Below are 19,418 nucleotides of genomic sequence, written 5' to 3' on the forward strand. Positions count from 1 at the left end.
GCTTGCCTACAGGCCAGTCTGGTGGGAACATTTTCTCCATTGAGGTTCACTCTTTCCAGGTGACTCTAGCTTGTGTTAAGTAGACAAACAAACAAGACACAAAGTGACCCAACATAGATGGTTCATGGATTTTTTTTTTTTTTTTTTTTTTTTTTTTCCAGACAGGGTTTCTCTGTGGCTTTGGAGGCTGTCCTGGAACTAGCTCTTGTAGACCAGGCTGGTCTCGAACTCACAGAGATCCGCCTGCCTCTGCCTCCTGAGTGCTGGGATTAAAGGAGTGTGCCACCACTGCCCGGTGGTTCATGGATTTTTTACATCATAAAAAAAATTATTGTTCCTGAGGAGATGGCTTGGTCAGTAAAGTGCTCTCAATACAAGCATGAGGGCCTTAGTTTAGATTCCCAATGCCCACATAAACACACCAGGAACAGCATGCTTCTAGAACCTCAGAGCTAGGGGACAGAGACAGGCAGATTCTGGGACTCATGGCTCACTGCTCAGTCTAGCTAATTGGTTTAGCAAGAGACCCTGTCTCAAAAATAAGATGGAGAGCGACACCTGGCCTCCACACACATGGCAAGCATACCTGTAAACACACATATACACACATATCACTCTCTCTCTTACACACACACACACACACACACACACACACAGCCTTTCTTTTCCTATGAACTTGATCTCTGTTCATGTTTTTCCCTTTCTTTTTTTTTTTTGCCCCCTCTCCTTTCTTTCACTTTTTGAGACAGGGTCTCATGTAGCCTGTGCTGACCTCTGCTTGCTGTGTGTCTGAGAAGGACCCTAACCTTGAACTCCTGACCTTTCTGCTTCCAGCTTTCAATTGCTGGAGTTACAGTCTTGCGCCACTGTGCTGGCCTTTTGCTTCTACTTGTGGAAATTTCCAACCTTTTTTTTTGTATTAATGCATTCTACATTTTAATAGTAATTTATATTTTTAATACAAAGGTAACACAGGTATGTCTAATTTGCAACCCTTAGGGTAAATGAAATCAAGGAGAACTGTGATTGTGGCTTAACACATTTGTAAATTACTGGGTCACATTACAAATAGCAAAGGCTATTTGGACAACTTGAGTCTGACACAATCTCTAAATAGTATTGGATTCTTTGTATTAATATGAATAATTTATAATATCCTTGCTGTATGAACACAAAATTTATATAACCATATAAACATAAAATCTTATTTAAAATCTTTTAAAAAGATATACTTTTGCTAGTCATAATACATGTTTGTACAATGCTACACACAAGCTTGGTAACCACAAAAGCCAGGATGGAGAATCATATATCCTGGAACTAAAGTTAAGGACAGTCCGAGCTACTGTGAGGCTGTTGGGGACTGAACCGATGGGATTTGCAAGACCAGCAGATGCTCTTAATTTATGACCTGCCTCTTTGACCCCAAATCACAGTTTGTCTATGTTCTTTTTGGGAATTTCCAATCTTTTGTTGATCTAGTTGCGGCTGTTTTCCCCCAGTTTTCTACTCATCTTTCACCTTCGATTTATTGTTGTCTGGTCATAAAAGAGTAAAGTTTCTTTGGTAAAAGTTATCAAATGATCAGCTTTTTAAAAAGGAGTCATTTTCACTCTAATGTGTATGTATATGTCTCTGTACATATGCATACATGTGTGAAGGTGTCTGCAGGAGCTAGAAGAGGGTATTGGGTCCCCTGGGGCTGGAGTTGGTAGTTGCAAGCTCTCTGATATAGGTACTGGGAACTGAACTCAGGTCCTCTACAAGAACTGTGAGCTTCTCTTGAGTGCTGGATATCTCCTCAACCTCTCTTTCTATCCTTTATTGTTGCTCCCATTCTGAGATTTAAAAAAAAAAATATTCCTGTGTTTTCTTTGAGTGATTCTGTGGCCTTAATTATTACTATTATCATTTTGCTGTCTTGATTTTTATGTGTAATTATCTGATCTGCCTACAGTTTATTTTGACATCAAACAGTCATCCAAGTTTTATTTATTTACTTATTTATTTTTGGTCAACTGGCCATTTGTTCAAACACCGGTGGTCAATAATCCAAGCCCCCATTTTCTCTCCCACCAAGTTTCCATTTTCCTCCATATTGGTTCAGTTTCTGTATTCTGTTCTACTTGTCTTTCTGTCTAACAGTTATATGGTTTACATTTATTACTACCTAGAGGGTTCCATTTAAACAAGCTTCTACTCCTTTTCAGAAAACAGAATGGAAGAGAAAAATGAAGGCACTGCATGAAGAGCGGGCAGCTGAGAGGAGAGAGGTAGCCACTGTTGGATTTCCCAAGACCTCTCCCTGTGCAGCATCCCCTCCCCTTCCCACTCTCTCTACCTAGAACTGGTTGGCAGGTGTATTATTGCGGATATGGTTCATGGCTATCAGTCCCCTTTAACATACAAAGGAGGCCATCTGCCTACCCAGCAGATTCCTTAGCCAGGAGTGGAGACCCCTAGCCATGTTTTAAACCCCATGCATCTTGTACTAAGTGGTACCTGTTTCAGACTCTCTTGTGCTTTAAGACCCCTGAGTTATCAGTCTTATTATTCATGTGAGGACTCTTTGAAAATCTCCACCAGGTAGATCACACCCCAGTGGTATTTCACAGGGAGTCTAGTGAAGGGCCCAGACACTGAACCCCCAGCACAGACAGCAGCAGTTCTCAGGACACAGCATATGCTTCTTAGTAGATGCCCACGAGGAGAAGGCAGGTTGAGGAGGAAGTTGGTTAACTTTCTCAGGTTCTGCTGGCCCACGGCCCAGAAGATGCCAAGAGCTTGGCCTATGAGGGACCCTTGCTCTCACTACATTGTAAGGTTAGCCAGTCCCCACGTGATGGTTTTATTTCATTTGTATTCTCTAGAGTTTCCTTATGCAAATCTTAATAAACAGCCTCATTTTCCCTCTGCTTTTATATCAGAGGCAGCATGGTAGCGCATTTTCTGCACTTCTTGTTTTTATCTGTAAAGACATTTGATGATTTTTGTGTGGGTTTTTTTTTTTTTTCTTACCTGCATGTCCTCAGTGGGTGACTAAATCTGACAGAGAACCTTCTTCCATGATCCTAGAGGCCTGTCCTCCATTTTCTCTTCTCATTTCTTCTCTGCCAGAGCTCAAAAATGTACCCAAACCAGAAGGCAGCTAGAATGGTTTGAAAGTCACCTGCACAGTCTAGAAATCAAGTCTGACCTCAGGCAAGACCCGCCACCAGCATTTGGCTGTAGGGACTGCTCTTCTCATCGGGGGTACTTGGGTCTCTGTAGACATCTGACTGACGAATCTTGCTGTGCCCACCAGATGCGGGAGGAGAATGAGAGGCTCCATGCCACCCTGTCTCAGGACCAGAAGAAGGCAGCTGCCCAGTCGCAACGCCACATCAATGCCCTCCGTGCCCAACTTCAAGAACAAGCCAAGCTTATCGCATCTCAAGAGGAGACGGTAGGTTGGTCCTTTCCCTAGTCATTGCCTGCAACTGCCAGGCCTCTTCTCTGTGAGGATGACTTTGGATCCTTCTGAGTTCATGCTGTTGGTCATTAGGTTCCTGAAGGGCAGTAAAGAGGGGTACAAGGTTATAAGGACAGTGAAGAGGGGTACAAGACTATAAGGCTATAGCCACCTCTTTCTAGGCAAACATCTCACTCTTTCACTGGAGACCTATAAGATGCCTGGTCTCAGCCTGGCACTTTGCATGTTACCCCATTGAAACCTCAAACTTCTTCAAGATAGACACCACTTACTCCCCACATTTACTTAATGGACGATGAAACAGGCTTACTCAAGTCTGCACAGGGTTTTCTATAAGTGGCGGGTGACTCTAGCTAGGGTGGTGGAAAACAGAGCTGTGCCCCTTAGAGTATATTCACAGATGTAACTTATTAGCCAGCCCTCTTTCCATAAAGGAACAGCTTCCGATAGGTTTTCTACTAAGCCAGCGGGATAAAAGTTGCTGTGTCTCTGAGTACGTCCTAAAGCTTGGTCCTGTGGCTTTTCACCAGTTCTTGGTAATTCTCCTCCACCCCAGCCTGTATTCAGCTCCCCTTTGGAAATCCAGGTCTGTGGGAAAGCTGCCCCTATCTCCTCCAAGTCTCACCTGGGGTCTCAGGTTCCTGTTTTCCACAGGAAAGCCCTGGAGTTATTGCCACTGTCCAGGCCCTTCCTCCTGTCCTTGAGCCTCTTGTGGGTCACACTTTTCTGCTTTCTAGTCTCGTTATGCCAGTCACTGTATCCACCTGTCATGTGACAAACTGTTCCTGGGAGACATAGCATGCACGTTTACTCACCCCAGATAGGGACCCATGACAGACACCACTTCAGTTCAGACACCACTGAAGTCCAACTTGGTGAACCAATGAGTTTTATCAGGGTTACTTGCAGAAGCAGAAATGACTCAGACAGCTGCATCACCATAGCCCACCCCAGCATGGGTGACAGCTCATAAAAGCTGGGAACCTGGAGCACCCTGCACAGCCTCAGGCAGATCAGCAGGTTGAAGTGTCTTTTCTAAGAGACTCTGTTGGTCTAACCCTGTTTCAGGCAGCTTGGTTGGTTTCTGCTTCTTCAGGCCACCGGTCTGGTCTCAGCCTCATTGTAGCTTTTCTCCTCTTAGAGTCTTTGCAGGTCAGCCTGTTGGAGTCTCCTTTGTGGCTCACTTCATGAGAGGGCAACTCTCAGCCTTTATTTCTTACTCCATCAGGGAGGGGCCTAGTGAGTCTGGTCAGTTTCATGGACTTCCTGAAGCTCTTGTGAGTTGTTTACCTTCCTGCTTATGGAGCTTACTACACAGGATGGAATGTTTCAGTCCGAGGCAGCTGTTATAGGACACCACCTTGTCCCTTGCTCCCTGCAAACACTGGCCTCTTCACTGCTTGTCTTAGTTAGGGTTTCTACTGCAGTGAAGAGACACCATGACCATGGCAACTCTTTTTTTCTTTTTTTAAAGATTTTATTTATTTTTTATGTATACAACATTCTGCTTCCATGTATATCTGCACACCAGAAGAGGGCACCAGATCTCATAACAGATGGTTGTGAGTCACCATGTGGGTGCTGGGAATTGAACTCAGGATCTCTGGAAGAGCAGTCAGTGCTCTTAACCTCTGAGCCATCTCTCCAGCCCCCCCCCCACCTTTTTTAAGATTTTATTTATTTATTATGTATACATATGACAACTCTTATAAAGGAAAACGTTTAATTGGGCTGGCTTACAGTTTCAAAGATTCTGTCCATTATCATCATGGTGGAAAGCATGGCAGCATGCAGGCAGACATGGTGCTGGAGAAGGAGCTGAGAGTCTTACGTTTTGGTCCATAAGAGGCAGAAGGAGACTGTCACACTAGGCCTACCTTGAGCATATAAGACCTCAAAGCCCGCCTCCACAGTGACACACTTCCTCCAACAAGGCCACACCTCCTAATGTGCCACTCCCTATGGCCCAAGCATTCACACACATAGAATGGGCTATGGGAGCCATACCCGTTCAAACCTTCACACTGCTGTACGCCACCTCTGGTCCACTCTGGAAGTGTGCCTTCAGATCTATTGTTTGCCAGTGTTTCATTGAGGAACCTGTTGGCTCAAGGTAATGAATAAGTAGAAGCACTTTATGCTGATCATATACCCAAAGAGGCAATACTTCTGGCTGTGGTTAGCACCAGATTTACAACACTGAGATCCCAGACTTTGATTTAACTTTTACGTTCAGCCGTCATGGTTACAAGATAGTGTCATAGCCCCAATCATCACAGTCATATTTGATGAAAGTTGACGTAAAGACCCTTTCCCAAGACACTTCAAAAGAATTATTTATTCCGTGTGTGTGTGTGTGTGTGTGTGTGTGTGTGTGTGTGTGTGCATGTGTGATAGCGTGTGCACTTCAGCACACATGTGTAGCTCAGAGGGCAACCCTGTGAAGTTCATTCTGTCTTATACTTTAATTTGATTCACAAATCTAGTACTTCCCACCAGCAAGTGCCTTTATCCACTAAGCCATCTCACCAGCCCAAGACTTTGGAGACACACTGGTCAAAGCTGTGCCAGTGAGCAAATATAACTTTAAAGAAACTGGGAAAGAGCATTTTAAAGAAGGGTTCTTTATTTTTTTTTTAAGATTTTATTTTATGTGAATGGTGTTTTACTTGCATGTATGTATTGTCCCATGTGTTTGTGTGATGTCCTTAGAGGTCAGAAGAGGGGGGGGGAGGGGGATCCCGTGGAACTGGAATTATAGAAGGCTGTGAGCCAGATGCTGCTGGGAACTGAACCCAGGTCCTTTGTAAGAGCCGCAAGTGCTCTTCACCGTTTCTTCCTGTCTCCAGCCCCACATAATCGGTTTTCCAGTCACTGGAGTAGAGATAGGTGAGGAGGTACAGTTGGGGGTCTGTATTGGATGAGAACTACAACAGTACATGATGCAGCAGGTGATGGAAACCCCAGCAAAAGCAGAGAGATGATATGCCACATAGACAAATGGTGTTTCACAGCCCAAGGCAGAGAAGCAGCTGAGTTTGATTGAAATCGTGCCGAGACTCAAGTGTGGGCAATAGTTTCCCAGCGTTTCTTTTTCTAAAAGTTTCTTTTATCCAGAAGCCAACTGATTCTTACTAGTTCCATGTGGCAAAACAGACAAACCAAGAAAACCTCAAACAGTTGGCTACTAGCATTCTTGACCCTTCGCTAGTTCAGAACTCTCCATCCAAACTTGGACAGGCAGCTGTGACTGTGGTCTGAGGTCATGTTGACGACTTTTGACTGCTCAGTCTGCAGCGTGTGAAAGAGGAAGGAAAAGGCCCTGTTGGGAAAGGGTTGCTGGGCAGATTTGCCAGTGGCTGGGTCAGGTCTCCAGACACGGATGCTGTCTTGCCTCTGTGTTCCCATGAGCCCTCAGCTCAGCTGTCTGCATCACTGGTGAGAATTTCTATCTTTTCCTGGCTGTCTTAGCATCAGTTTTATCTCCATGCCACCTGCAACTCTGTCCCATTCTGCTTCTGTGGGCCCTGAAGGAGTAGTCCTCTGAAGACAGTCATTCTGGTCTCCCATCCTTGAAAAGCTGAGCAGGCTGTCATCCAGGACTGCTAGCCACTACTCTTCCTTGGTGTGTTGTTTTTCCACACATTCATGGGGGGAGATGAGATGTGCTTGGGGCTGGGTAGTAAGCCATTCTAGTTCCTAGTGGGTGGCGTGACAGCAGTGGCTGCCCTTTCCTCCCTATTCTGGGCAGGTCTGCTGCTCGGAGTAGAGTTCCTACAGTGTTCCCCTGCTGGCTGTAACCTGCTCTATCCCCCCTTTTTCAGATCCAGACATTGTCCCTCAGGAAGGTGGAGGGTAAGTCTGCAATGGGTGGTTAGGATCAGTCTTTGGGGTTGTCCTGGGCTCTTTGCCTTCCCATCCTCCAGGTGATTTATGGGAAGAAGACTGGTGACAGCAGTCTGGGGGACACACACTGTGGTGTCAGGCTGTCCAACTGAATAAGGAAGAGGGCTTATTGGGTAGAGGGCATTTGTGCTGAAGGCTTTCCATCGGTTGTCAGGGATTCATGCCTGGTTTGATTTTTCTCTAGTGGGAGGGAAGGGGTGAGGGTCTTGGATTTGGTGTTGATAGAACTGGGCCCTTGGGCAGTCTTTCTAATTCACCATGTTTGGGGCACGCCATTACTAACAACTGTGTGCCATGCCGAGTACTTCTGGTTCATCCTTTCATTACCTTGTGATTTAATGTGGGGTGGGTATTGTTATTTCTCCACATATGGAAACTGAGGCTCAGTGAGGTTCAGAGACTTGTCAGCTCATGCACAGCCATTGGAGGCAGAGCTGGGTTGTGAGTCTGATGTCCCTGCCTCCAGTGTCTGGCTGGGACCGTTTTTTTTTCATCCTGCCTCTCTGGGAAAGATGAATCTATGGAGGGCTTGCCCTCACAGGCCAGTGCTCCCCTGGGATACTGCTCCTTTCTTTGAGTCAGGAGTGGGCTGCAGGGTTCTAGTGCCACTAATTGTTTCTTCTGTCTTCTTAGAAGTCCAAGAGGTGCCAAAGGCCATGGACACAGAGGAGGACTCTTCTGAGGAAGGTGTGTCTTTCTCTGTCTCTGTCTCTCTCCTTCACTGCAGAAAGCAGGTTGGCTGCTCTCCTCACTTTTTATTTTCTCTTTAACTGTAATGAGGACACATGAAGCTGTGGTAGAAGGAACTAAGGGCACAAGATAAATATTTCTTAAGCACCGTCTGCATACCAGGAGTTTTGTTTAAAGGCACTGATGTGCAGTCTGCAGGGTCACTGAGTCACAAGGCTACAGGAGGCAGAGCTGGTGTCTGCTGGGCTTCCGACTCAGGTTCTGCGTGCGCCTTGTGCCTGCCCCACTACCTCTCACCCAGTGCTGGTGTGAGAAGTGGAGGAGGGCCCACTGCACTGGCTTTCAAATGCTCTCTGCTGCTCTGTTTTCCACGTGAATGAGCTGTAGGTGGCTACCTGATGGAGGACCTGAAGTAGTGAGACTGTCAAGTGGCAGTGGAAATGTGAATTGATGATCTTGTCTGCCTTTTAATCTGAATCGGAACAGAGCCGGATTCAGTGCTGGGAGAGTTGAGTGGTGGGAGAGAGTATCGGGTGGAGGCTGGGCTAAGGCTGGAGCCAGTCTGGAATCAGACCAGAGTGGAGCCCAGGAAACAAGCTGTTTCCAGGGTTTAATTCCAATTCCTAAAGCTATGAGTTGACCTCAGGACTGAGTGAGCCTAGATCTGGGGGGTGCAGGCTGGCAGGGGATGGTAATGTAGACACTGGGTGGCGAGCCTGAGACAGTGACGTCCAGAAGGAAAATATCTCATCTTCTTACCCAGGGGTGGACATGTGGGGGTGGCTTGCTCTGGACTCACTCTGGGGACAGGGGTTACTGGCAGGGATAGTCGGGCTCTCAGGATCACTGGCAGGTACAGAGATGGTGGGCTCAGGGGGAGTACTGACCTTGTATACTGTCTCCTGCTGCAGAGCTGCAGAGCTCCCGTGGTGAGCAGTGGAAGGTGCTGGCATCTCTGAGGCAAAACCCCACTTGGCTGAAGCAGTTCCGGCCCATCCTGGAGGACACCCTGGAAGAGAAGCTGGAAGGCATGGGGATAAAGAGGGTTGGTTCCTGGGCCGTTGCTGAGTCAGTGGTTTGTTTATATGTTTAAAGACAGGGTCTTGCTGTGCAGCTCAGGCTGACTTTGAACTCACACCAATCATCCTGCCTCAGCCGCCGGGGTGCTGGGTCTAATATAGTGTGTGCCACTACACCAGGATAAGGGGTACTGTTTTAAGGGATGAGACCTATAGTGAAGACAGAAAGTGTTCTCACCCAGGGAGGCGGTTGTTCGTTCTTTACCTTGTGGACTCATTTGTTTCTTCCTGTGCTCATTGCTATCTGGGGACAGCTTCTGTCACCTCTCGGCAGAAGAGAGGTCTCTGCTTTCCTCCAAGTCCCCATCCCGACCCTGTCAATGTTCTCCACTCACTGGTTACTTTTTTCCCCTGTGTTTCTAACCAAATCTCTGATAGAGGGCATTTAGCTGGCTGAGTTTTGTCTATGGGCCAGTCCTGTGTGCACAAATGTCTCTCTCTAAGTCCGCTATCTACGTATGGAACATGTGGCTGTTCCCAGATGTGCACAGATAGAGCCAGAAGGCATCTATTAGTAAATAAAGGTGCATTGTATACCACAGTAGACAAGCATCATAGCTTTGAACACAATATTTGCATTTCAGTGAGTAAGATTAGAAAAACAAAACAAACTCAGACAGCTAGGTTGAGTTTTGTAATGATGCTTATTGAGACTGGCCTGCCTTCAGCCTCTGCTTAATCCCATGTGGGTCCTGTGTTCAGTTTTGATTTAAAAATGTCTAATTTTGGTAAACCTTCATCTTGGATTCAGATGCCTTCCAGACCATCTCCTGGCTTCTGAGTGGTTGGTAGGCAGAAGCCCAGGGGATTTCTAGTACCACACACTGGCTTTTGAAGTTCAGTTTTCCAGGCCCTGTAGAACAGGGAGAACACGGGAATGCCCGGAGTTGTAAAACGAAGCAGGCCGTGCTCTCAGCCTGGGAATCCGGTTGATGTTGGGAAAGCCCACCCCATCCAAGTCTCTTATGGTGGGAAGTGGTTTGAATTGCGATGTCGCCCTTTGACTAATCTTATGTGATGGAGAGCCTAAATCCTGAATTTGCATTCTTTCTGCAATGTGTGAATCTGTTTCTCCACTTGACCCCCTCCAGCCAACAGGCTTTAGTCATAGTACCTCAGTGTCAGCAGCTGTAGGGAAAGGAGCAGGGAGCCTGTGTATGCAAAGGTGAACTTCTGTCTCCTCTAGAACACAAAGGGAATTTCGGCCCAGACTCTCCAACATCTGGAGTCCCTGCTGAGAACCCAAAGGGAGCAGACCGCCCGAAGCTTTCGTGAATTTCTGAGTCTGAGGGAGAAACTCAATAAGGAAGTGACCAGCAGAGTGAAGAAGAGATGGGAGAGTACAGGTGTGGTGTCCCAGCCTGACAGCCAGCCTCCAGGTAAGCAGGGCAAGCAGGCTTTGAGACCATGAGGGGAGGGTTCCATTCTGGCTATACTGCCCCTGCCTCCCATCGGGATGCTTTTCTGACCAATAGACCTTGTGAGATCCTCAAGGGTAAATGAGTCCAGAGGTCCTCTGTTGGAGAAACAGAGTCAGGGTGGAGTTGAGGTGAGACACTTGAAGGATGCCAAGGTCCCTTTGCATCCTTTCCCCAGTCGTGGACCTGCATGGCCAGAAGGATGTCAGTCCTGTCTCATATCCATCAGATCACGGTTGAGCTCTTCGTGCAAATAAAGTTTGCCAAATGCACCTTGCGTATCTCCAGAAGACATCAGAGATGATTTTAGTTGGTACATGGACCAATTATTTTACAACTTATTCTTTCTTGTCCTTCATATGAATTGGAGGGAAAATCCTAGCATACAACCATGTGAAATAATAGAATTATTTCTTGTATAAGTATAAAGCAGGTCTTTTATGTTAAAAGTGCAGTTGTTTAATGTAAAATGTTAAAGACATAACAGGACAGGCAGTATAAGAATGTGGTAAAAATTGTGTGATTATCTGAGAAACTCTGTCCTAAGTCAACTTTCCTACCTTGACGTTTCTAAAGATAGGGCAGTTCCTGGTCTTGCAGACATCTCTTACAGACAGGTGGCTTTCCTGCCTGGGTCTGAACTTGTATTCCTTTGCTCATTTGCCCAAACGTCTCTTAGTATAGTATCTGCTTTGCCTGACTTTGTACCAGGACCTGCCCTGTCACATGAGAAAGTAGGGAGGTCTGGGAGATGTGAGCCAGACAGACACAGGAGTGCTGGACACTCAGAGGGGGAGGAGGATGCAGGGAGGACTGAGAGATGTGAGCCAGACAGACACAGGAGTGCTGGGCACTCGGGACAGGGAGGAGAGAGGATTTGGATAGGAAGAATAGAAATGTCCTCAGACTTCTGGCTTTCAGGGGAAAGGAGGGGTGTCTTGCTTCTTCTAGGTACCACTCTTCCCCCATTGCTGTCATCGGAAAGCCAGGGGAGAGCCTCCCCTTCCCTAATGCCCCTTCCCTAGCTTTGGGGTCCAAGTCATAACTGAGATGAAAGATCCATTTTCACGATACTTTGTAGACCTTTCTTCCTGCTCTGAGTCCTCATCTTCTCGTTCCCCACCAGCCCATTGCCGGTGCTCACCTTGTCTGCTTAGAGTCTAAGCAGTTCTCAACCTGTGGGCCGCGACCCCTTTGGGGGTCAAACTACCTTTCACAGGGGTTGCATTTATGACATCCTGCATATGAGGTATTTCTATTACGATTCATAACAGTAGCAAACTTACAGTTATGAAGTAGCAATGAGATAATTTTATGGTTGGGGGGTCAGTGCAACACGAGGAACTGTATTAAAGGGTTGTGACATTAGGAAGGCCTCTGGCTTCGGAGCTTGCTGCGAGATGCAGTGGCAGATGGACAGCCAGGTTTGCAACTGCTTGTTCCGTGGAGTTGAGGGCAAGTTTCTCCATAGCTCCGAGTCTCTGTAAAGCAGGAAAACGACACCACCTGAAGACCAGGACGGCGCTGGGGAAATGGTGGGCTGACAGATGTTTGCGAAGAGCTGTGCTTAGTGTCTGGCACACAGTAGCTGTAAGCTGCTCATATCTCCTCTCTGCAGGCTTGTTTTACCTTTTCATCTTTCTTCATCTTACCCCTTCCCACTTAGGAATAAACAAATTCTCTGAGATCGGTGTATCACAAACATTTTTGACCTTGAGCTACTGCAGTAAAAAACACTTCTCGATGAACTCAGTGCATACATGTTAAGTTTCATGGAAGCTCTTACTCTAGCTTCCTGTGATGCGCTTTCCATTCAGTTTGCTTTCCATGAATAAACATCACCGGGCCCCTGGGTTTCTAATGGGAAACAGGGGTGGTATCTAATTGCCCCTCTCGCCTGTGAATTAAAGCGTTCCCAGCAGCTCTTGTGAGTTATGTAGTTATGCAGCGACCTCTGGTGGCAACAAAGTATTCCTGCAGGGCCTCTCGCATTCACTGTTAAGGTTGTGAGTCCTTAAGGTTGTGAGCAAAGTCAGCCTGGGTCCGCAGACTGGTTGACTCTTTCATCTTCTGTAATGATGGTGTGACCCAGAGACACTGAATACTCTTACCGTCTTTGATGAAACTGGAGCTTTGTCCTAGCAGAGGGACTCATGATATAGGGCATCTGTCAAATGTGCTGTGACTTGATCATCTCTGGGGTTAGACTTTCTAATCTTAATTATTTAGGTCCAGCATTGACATGTTCTGCAGGTCATTCCTTTCTGTGTTTCCAGTCAAAAGCCAGCAGATCACACCAGCCACAAGGGAGGCCCGGCCAAAAACCAGGACCCTGAATGTGGCGCTGCCATCCAAGCCAGCAGAGCCTTCTACGCCCGCTCTTCAGAGACACAGCAGCCATGGCCCTGGCCTCACCCAGGTGTCCACCCCCATTCCACGCCCCAGAGTGCATGGACCCTCCAGTACCCCTGTTTCCCCTGGGCCTGGGCTGAGGTGAGCGCTAGACTTTGCCCTTTTGTAGGGTCTGAGGTGATGATCTCTGGCCTCAGGAAGCCTGTCCTAGACCCTTACAGAGCTCTGCATTACAAGGGAGGGTCAGGACAGACATGAATATAGAAAGTACCTCAGGTAGTGCTCAACCTGAGCCTCTGAGAGGAGACTGGGGATCCTTCACTCACAGTCCAGGCAGACCCACCCTCCCCTTCCCATCTCTTCCTCCACCCCTGGCTACAGGGGAAGAGTGGGGCCTCAGGTCCTCTTGGCTTTATATGTCACCTGAGAGAGGAAAGAGGGCTGGCATGGGGCTAGCCAAAAATCCAAAGTCTGGCTTTAAATTTTTTCTTTCTGGCCCATGTTCCTTTCATTTCGTCTTCACAGCAGCACCCCCCCTTTTAGTTCTGAAGAGGAACCAGAAGAAGACCTTGTGCAACGTGTGTCTCTCCAGCCCCCTAAAGTTCTTCCCAGGTCTGCAGCCCAGCCGGAGAACAGCTGGGGCTGGTCTGATTCTGAGACCTCAGAGGAGAGTGTCCAGCCTCCTGGCAAGGGCTCAAGTGGGCTGGCTTCTTCAGGTGAGTGCTTCTCCGGCCCTAGTTTCTCTGTGTCCTGGAAAACCCTTCAGCTTCTTCCCGGGAGTTCTGAGCTGGCATTTCTTCTCTGTCTCAGAAATGCCAGGAGGAAATTAGACCTGCGTGAGGGTTATTTTGCCCCTGTTTCTGTCACTGAGTTATGTAAATGTTGGAGGTTTGGGGACCCCACCTCCCTTATTCCTTTTGTCTAGTAGAGTAGGCCATCTAAGGAATAGATCCCTTTGGGGGCTTTATGAGAGAGTAGAAGGTAGCTGGAAGTCCTGAGTGTGTCTCTACCAACAGCCTTTAGGCAACACCAGCATTTTATCTGTGTAGCAAAGTTCTTTGCCATTTTCTTCAGTGACAGGCAGGGATGCAACTTGTTGATGAACAGGGCTTTGTAGAGATTTAAGCTAAGGGTTTGGTCAATTGGATCGAATTATTCTTTAAACTCACCATGCTCTGTCTACTAGGCATTAAAATGATGAGTTACAGGTGACTGTGAGCTGACATAGTAATCAAATTCAGATCGTCCGCAAATGAGGTAGACACTGTTAACCACTGAGCCATCTTTCCAGTCCCAGTAAACACAATGATCAGTCATCTAAGGGCTGTTACAGCTGTAAAAGTCTGCTAAGTTCTTAGCATTTGAATCCCGAGGGCCTTGTGATGGTCTTGCTATGCTTCTCTGTCATCTTGGTTTACCATGAGTCAGGGGCCCATTGATGATCTGAGTTACTGATTAACTCCTGCTTCCTGCATGGAATTCATAGGAAATCGTGCCTGCGATACTGATATTTGATCTCTGTGTTTATCTGTGGGTGGGGCTGTTGAAGGAAGATGTAGGAGTCACTTTTACATTACTGTGACTAAAATATCCAAGAACAGCTTAAAGGGAGCAATTATTTATTTTGGTGCATGGTTTCCCACATCTCAGCCCATCATTGTAGGGGGTCTATGGAGCAGATTACATCCTGGCAGACAGGAATCCAGAGAAAGGGACACAGGAAAAAGGCCAGGACGTGCTCACAGTAACCTACATCTTCCAGCTAAGCCCCACAATCTACCTTCTACCCACACCTTCAAAATGTCACCCCAGTATGTATCTATCAAGGGATCAGTCCACTGATTATATCAGCCCTGGTGACCTTCAATAATGTCTCTACTAAAACCCAATCCAATCAAGTTGACATAATTAACTGTCACACATTGCCTGGGCGCACATCTGTCTTTGTACTTCATGAATTAAACAGCAGGCCCGTCAGATTCATTAGCAGGACAGTCTTCCTAAGGCTCCACCAGCGGTCTTGTCATAAGCCAGCAGTTGTGACATCTTATATATTTTTACTTATTTATTTTTTAATTATCAAAGCATTTTAAGCCTCTTATAAACGAGCTAGTGTCAGCCTGGACCTTCTCTGTCTCCCTTTCCCCCTTTGGGGGAGAGGAGGTGATAATTCTACTTTCTTCCTCTTGACTCTCTCTCTATCCCATCTGTCCACTTTGGAGTTTAGATATGGCCCAAAGGGATGAAGCCTTCATTTCCCAGGTGTGTCCCACTGACATGGCTACTTGTCCCCCTTTCAGGAACACTGGTGCAGTCGATGGTCAAAAACCTCGAGAAGCAGCTTGAAACGCCAGTAAAGAAGCCCTCTGGAGGGGTCAGTGTGTTCTTAAGGCCCAACACTGCCCTTCAGAAGTCTTCCACACCTGCAAGGAAGTCTCAGGTAGGACACTTGAAGATGACCCTACATCCCATAGAGAGACAGATCCAAATTTGAGGGCTGTGGGGTGAAGATTGGGGACAGACTGAGCAAGTATCAGCTTTGACATGTCCCCAGAAGGACATTGCATGTGACTTTGTCTCCTTTGTCCCTATATATGTGGAAAGATGACCACTTTGGATTTTTTTTTTTCTGTGCCCATGTTAATGTTAAAAAGCCCTTTGGTTCATTATGTAAGTACTTTCTGAGGAGGTTTGTTTCCTAATCTGCCTCTGAGAGCCTCCTGTTGTGGCTGCTATTTTCCCACACTGTCTCTTCCATACTGGGCCCCTCCCCAGCAATTGCTTCACAGAAGACCTCAACAGAGGGCAGGATATAAAGCACCGGCCACCATCGGAGTGTTGCCACACAGCACATCAGATGGGGAAATGTAGATAGCCGTGTTCCAACTATTCAAGATGGCGGGTGCCTCACCACTCACTGCTTATCTTGGTGGCCTGGCCTCCCTGACGCTGTAGCTGCCATGGGATTTGCAGACTTGGTACTCACATGAGTGCCAGACTCTTTTTGCCATTGTCTCCCTCCATTAGGGACCAACTGCCACTTTCTGCTATTTTCTAAGGTAGGCAAGTATAGAACTCTTTGCACTTGGTTCCTTTCAACCAAAGAGGTCCATCTGGAGATGATGAGGTTGTTGGCCTTAGCAACAGAAGTAGCAGGGAGCAGTTGACTTTCTGGTGCCGCTGATGGAACCTGGCAAGCAGGCACTGTCACTGAGCAGTCCCCATACCCCCTCACTTGTGTTTTATATTAGCACTCCTACATACCTTTTCTCATCACATGGTATGCTTGGCTTCTCTTGGAGTTTATGTAAAGAGCCCCAGTTTCTGTTCTCTACTGAGAAAGAGCACCAAATAGTGTAAATTAGACAGGTGCTGTCTAGGCCCTGGATGGTATCTTCTTTTCATGCCAGGATGAAATACATGGAATGTTATATGTCAAAGCCCAGGCAGCCAGCAGAGGAGCTGCAAACCCTGGATGGGAACTCCTGGCCTTGGCTATTACTGTGGTGTAGATGGAGCCTGATCTCTCAGAAGATGTTAGTTTGACCATTAGCTGCAGCTCAGACCTATTCCAGGATATCCTGTTGACCCCATCTCCTCTCAAGTTCAGTGTTTCCCAGGTAGCTCTGAGCACCAGTCTGTGAGGAAAGGTTCTTTTGACTAAGGTGCATTCATGTCAAGAGTGTCAAAAGTTAAAGGCTCTGGGCTTCCAGTTCTGTCAATGTGAGGAATGAAAAATCTGCACATAATATTACCCCATCTACCTTTTTATTACCTACTGATTCAGTCTCATCACAGAGCGCATGTAAACATCTCCAAGCTCTCCCTCTTCTCTGTTGTGAGTGAGCACTAATAGTCTAATGCAGATACATGATGCTGTGAACAAGCACACTGCCCAGGTTTAAATGCAAACGTGAGCAGCCAGATCTACCTGTAAACCTCCCCGAGATTCTTAGTAGGATACCAGACCTATTTCCATCACTGTGGCCCTGAGTCTCTGGAGCAGGTTTTCAGAGGCCAGGAGCTTGGAAGGCAGGACCATTTCTATCTTGGATGCTGCTGTCATCTTCCTGCATTTATCAAAATCTATTTTCTTCTCTTTTACCTCTGCAGCTTTCTGAGGATGAGAGTGACTTGGAGATCTCGTCCTTGGAAGATCTCTCCCAGGACCTGGACCAGAGAGGAAAGCCAAAGCCCTTGTCACACTCAAAGCTCCCAGAAAAGTTGGATGCCAGCCCTTGGAGCTCTGGGCGACCCAGGGTTCCTGGCTGGTGATTCTGCCTAGGGTTGCCAGAGGGCTTAGCCTTGTTGCCTGGCTGGGCTTGCCCCAATGGAAGAGGCTGTTAGGCCTCCTGCTCCCACCAGCAGCCAAGAAGCCTTTGCCATGAGCAGAGCAGGAGACAGACAGGACCTCTACCCATTCTCTCTGTAAGGACTGCTACCTCAGAGGTCTGGGTCCTGCTGCTATCCCAAAAGGCTGGGTCCTGGAGCAGTGTCTTGTGTAAATGGGAGAAGGGTTGTAACAGGACCTCCAAGTGTTTCTTCCATGATTCCCATGTCCAGCCCAGACTTAAAGGAGTTGCTGTTTATAAGTCTTTTGTAATCTGCAGGTCACCATGGAGATGGGTCCTGAGTCAGTTATCAGTTACCTACTTCATGCTGGACTCTCTAGCCTTTTGTAATCTATAGGTCACCATGAAGATGGGTCCTGAGTCAGTTTCTCTACTCTGTGTTTGACTTTCACTACAGAGTTGGGGTGCAGACAGAGGCAGGTGGTGTGAAGTGTTTGCTGCCAGGCCAAACATCGTATTCTAGTGCTGGACAGTCAAGTGTTAGGGAGCATGGGAGAGGCTGCCTGTCCTAATTTCATTCCTGTTGCTGTGGTAAATCACTGTCCAAGAGCAACACAGAGGAGGAAAGGCTTTGATAGGTTTACAATTCCAGGTCACAGCCCATCACTGAGGGAGGCAGAGGCTGGAACCTGAAGGTAGGCCTGCTTGCTATTACCACGCAGCATTACCTCTGACCAAGGAATTCACTTCAGAGCCTAAGAAGCATAGCAGGAGCCATGGTGGGTACTGCTTGCTAACCGGCTCACAGCTGTGTATACTCAGCTTTTTTTATACAGTTCAGGACCGCCTGCCTAGGGATGGAACTGCTCACAGTGGGCCGGGTTCCCCTACATCCATGACAGTCGGGACAGTTCCTCACAGACATTGCCCTCAAAGCATTTACTCCACCGAAGCTCTGCTCTTGGACAGTTCTCAGTTGTGACACATTGATATTTAGAACTAACCAGGATACCATTCAACCAAGACCAGGATGACCTTGGAGAAGTTCCCAGACACCTGGTGGAGCTTGTTCATGGGCAGGAACAATTTGGCCAAAGCCTCTTGTCCCCATAGAATCACAAATTTAACTTTTGAAACCAGTTCTGACATTGGGTTTTTATATATAGTTTTTTTTTTTTTTTCCAGACAGGGTTTCTCTGTGTAGTTCTGGCTGTCCTGGAACTCTCTCTCTCTATAGAGCAGGCTGGCCTTGAACTCAGTGGATCTGCTTGCCTCTGTCTCCTGAGTGCTGAGATTAAAGGTGTGCATGGTGGCACATGGCTGAGATTATTTTTTTAGTGTGAAAACATTTATTTATTATAGTGAGCATTTAAATAAAAAATGATGTATGCACCTCTCTGTTGTTCTTCATTGTTTTTTTTTTTTTTTCAGGCTTTGTGGACTGAGGATGGTAACGAGGGAGTAAAGCAGCTTCCATCTAAATAGTGCGGGTTTAGGGCCTTTGGGATGAAGCGATCAAGCTGTAATAAGATAGACAGCTTTACTGAGGTACTTTCCCTGGGCAAGGTAAAGGCAGCCGAAATGGGATCTGGCGGAGTAAGGTTGTAGAGAGCAATGCAAAGTGGAAGGAAAGAAGGAAAGAAAGAAGGAAGGGAAGAAGGAAGGAAGGAAAGAAGGAAAGAAGGAAGGAAGGAAAGAAGGAAGGAAGGAAAGAAGGAAAGAAGGAAGGAAGGAAGGAAAAGAAGGAAGGAAGGAAAGAAGGAAGGAAGGAAGGAAGAAGGAAGGAAGGAAGGAAGGAAGGAAGGAAAGAAGGAAGGAAGGAAAGAAGGAAGGAAGGAAGGAAAGAAGGAAGGAAGGAAGGAAGGAAGGAAGGAAGGAGGAAGGAAGGAAAGAAGGAAGGAAGGAAGGAAAGAAAGAAGAAGGAAGGAAAGAAGGAAGGAAGGAAGGAAGGAAAGAAGGAAGAAGGAAGGAAGGAAGGAAGGAAGGAAGGAAGGAAGGAAGGAAGAAGAAGGAAGGAAGGAAGGAAAGAAGGAAGGAAGGAAGGAAGGAAGAGAAGGAAGGAAGGAAGGAAAGAAGGAAGGAAGGAAGGAAGGAAGGAAGAAGAAGGAAGGAAGGAAAGGAAGGAAGGAAGGAAGGAAGGAAGGAAAAGGAAGGAAGGAAGGAAAGAAGGAAGGAAGGAAGGAAGAAGAAGGAAGGAAGGAAGGAAGGA

At 47.0% G+C, this 19,418-nt stretch overlaps 1 protein-coding gene across 5 annotated transcripts in view; it reads left to right on the forward strand.

Annotated features, from left to right (window-relative positions):
- The window catches only part of Dzip1l (DAZ interacting zinc finger protein 1 like), a 37,680-nt gene extending 19,290 nt beyond the window's left edge, over positions 1 to 18,390 (forward strand). For 4 of the 5 annotated variants that reach the window (XM_027414285.2, XM_027414286.2, XM_027414287.2 and 1 more), the window contains exons 8-17: positions 2,211 to 2,273; positions 3,305 to 3,445; positions 7,297 to 7,327; positions 8,012 to 8,065; positions 8,980 to 9,113; positions 10,334 to 10,526; positions 12,842 to 13,058; positions 13,443 to 13,633; positions 15,218 to 15,357; positions 17,031 to 18,390. In XM_027414285.2, the coding sequence (XP_027270086.1) occupies positions 2,211 to 2,273; positions 3,305 to 3,445; positions 7,297 to 7,327; positions 8,012 to 8,065; positions 8,980 to 9,113; positions 10,334 to 10,526; positions 12,842 to 13,058; positions 13,443 to 13,633; positions 15,218 to 15,357; positions 17,031 to 17,192 (1,326 nt within the window). In that variant the 3' untranslated portion in view covers positions 17,193 to 18,390. The remainder of the gene's footprint in view (positions 1 to 2,210; positions 2,274 to 3,304; positions 3,446 to 7,296; positions 7,328 to 8,011; positions 8,066 to 8,979; positions 9,114 to 10,333; positions 10,527 to 12,841; positions 13,059 to 13,442; positions 13,634 to 15,217; positions 15,358 to 17,030) is intronic. The other variant, XM_035443892.1, reaches the window with a different exon arrangement.
- The last annotated feature ends 1,028 nt before the right edge of the window (positions 18,391 to 19,418 follow it).

Source organism: Cricetulus griseus, chromosome 4, assembly GCF_003668045.3.
Source record: "Cricetulus griseus strain 17A/GY chromosome 4, alternate assembly CriGri-PICRH-1.0, whole genome shotgun sequence".
In the NCBI taxonomy this organism is placed as follows: domain Eukaryota; kingdom Metazoa; phylum Chordata; class Mammalia; order Rodentia; family Cricetidae; genus Cricetulus; species Cricetulus griseus.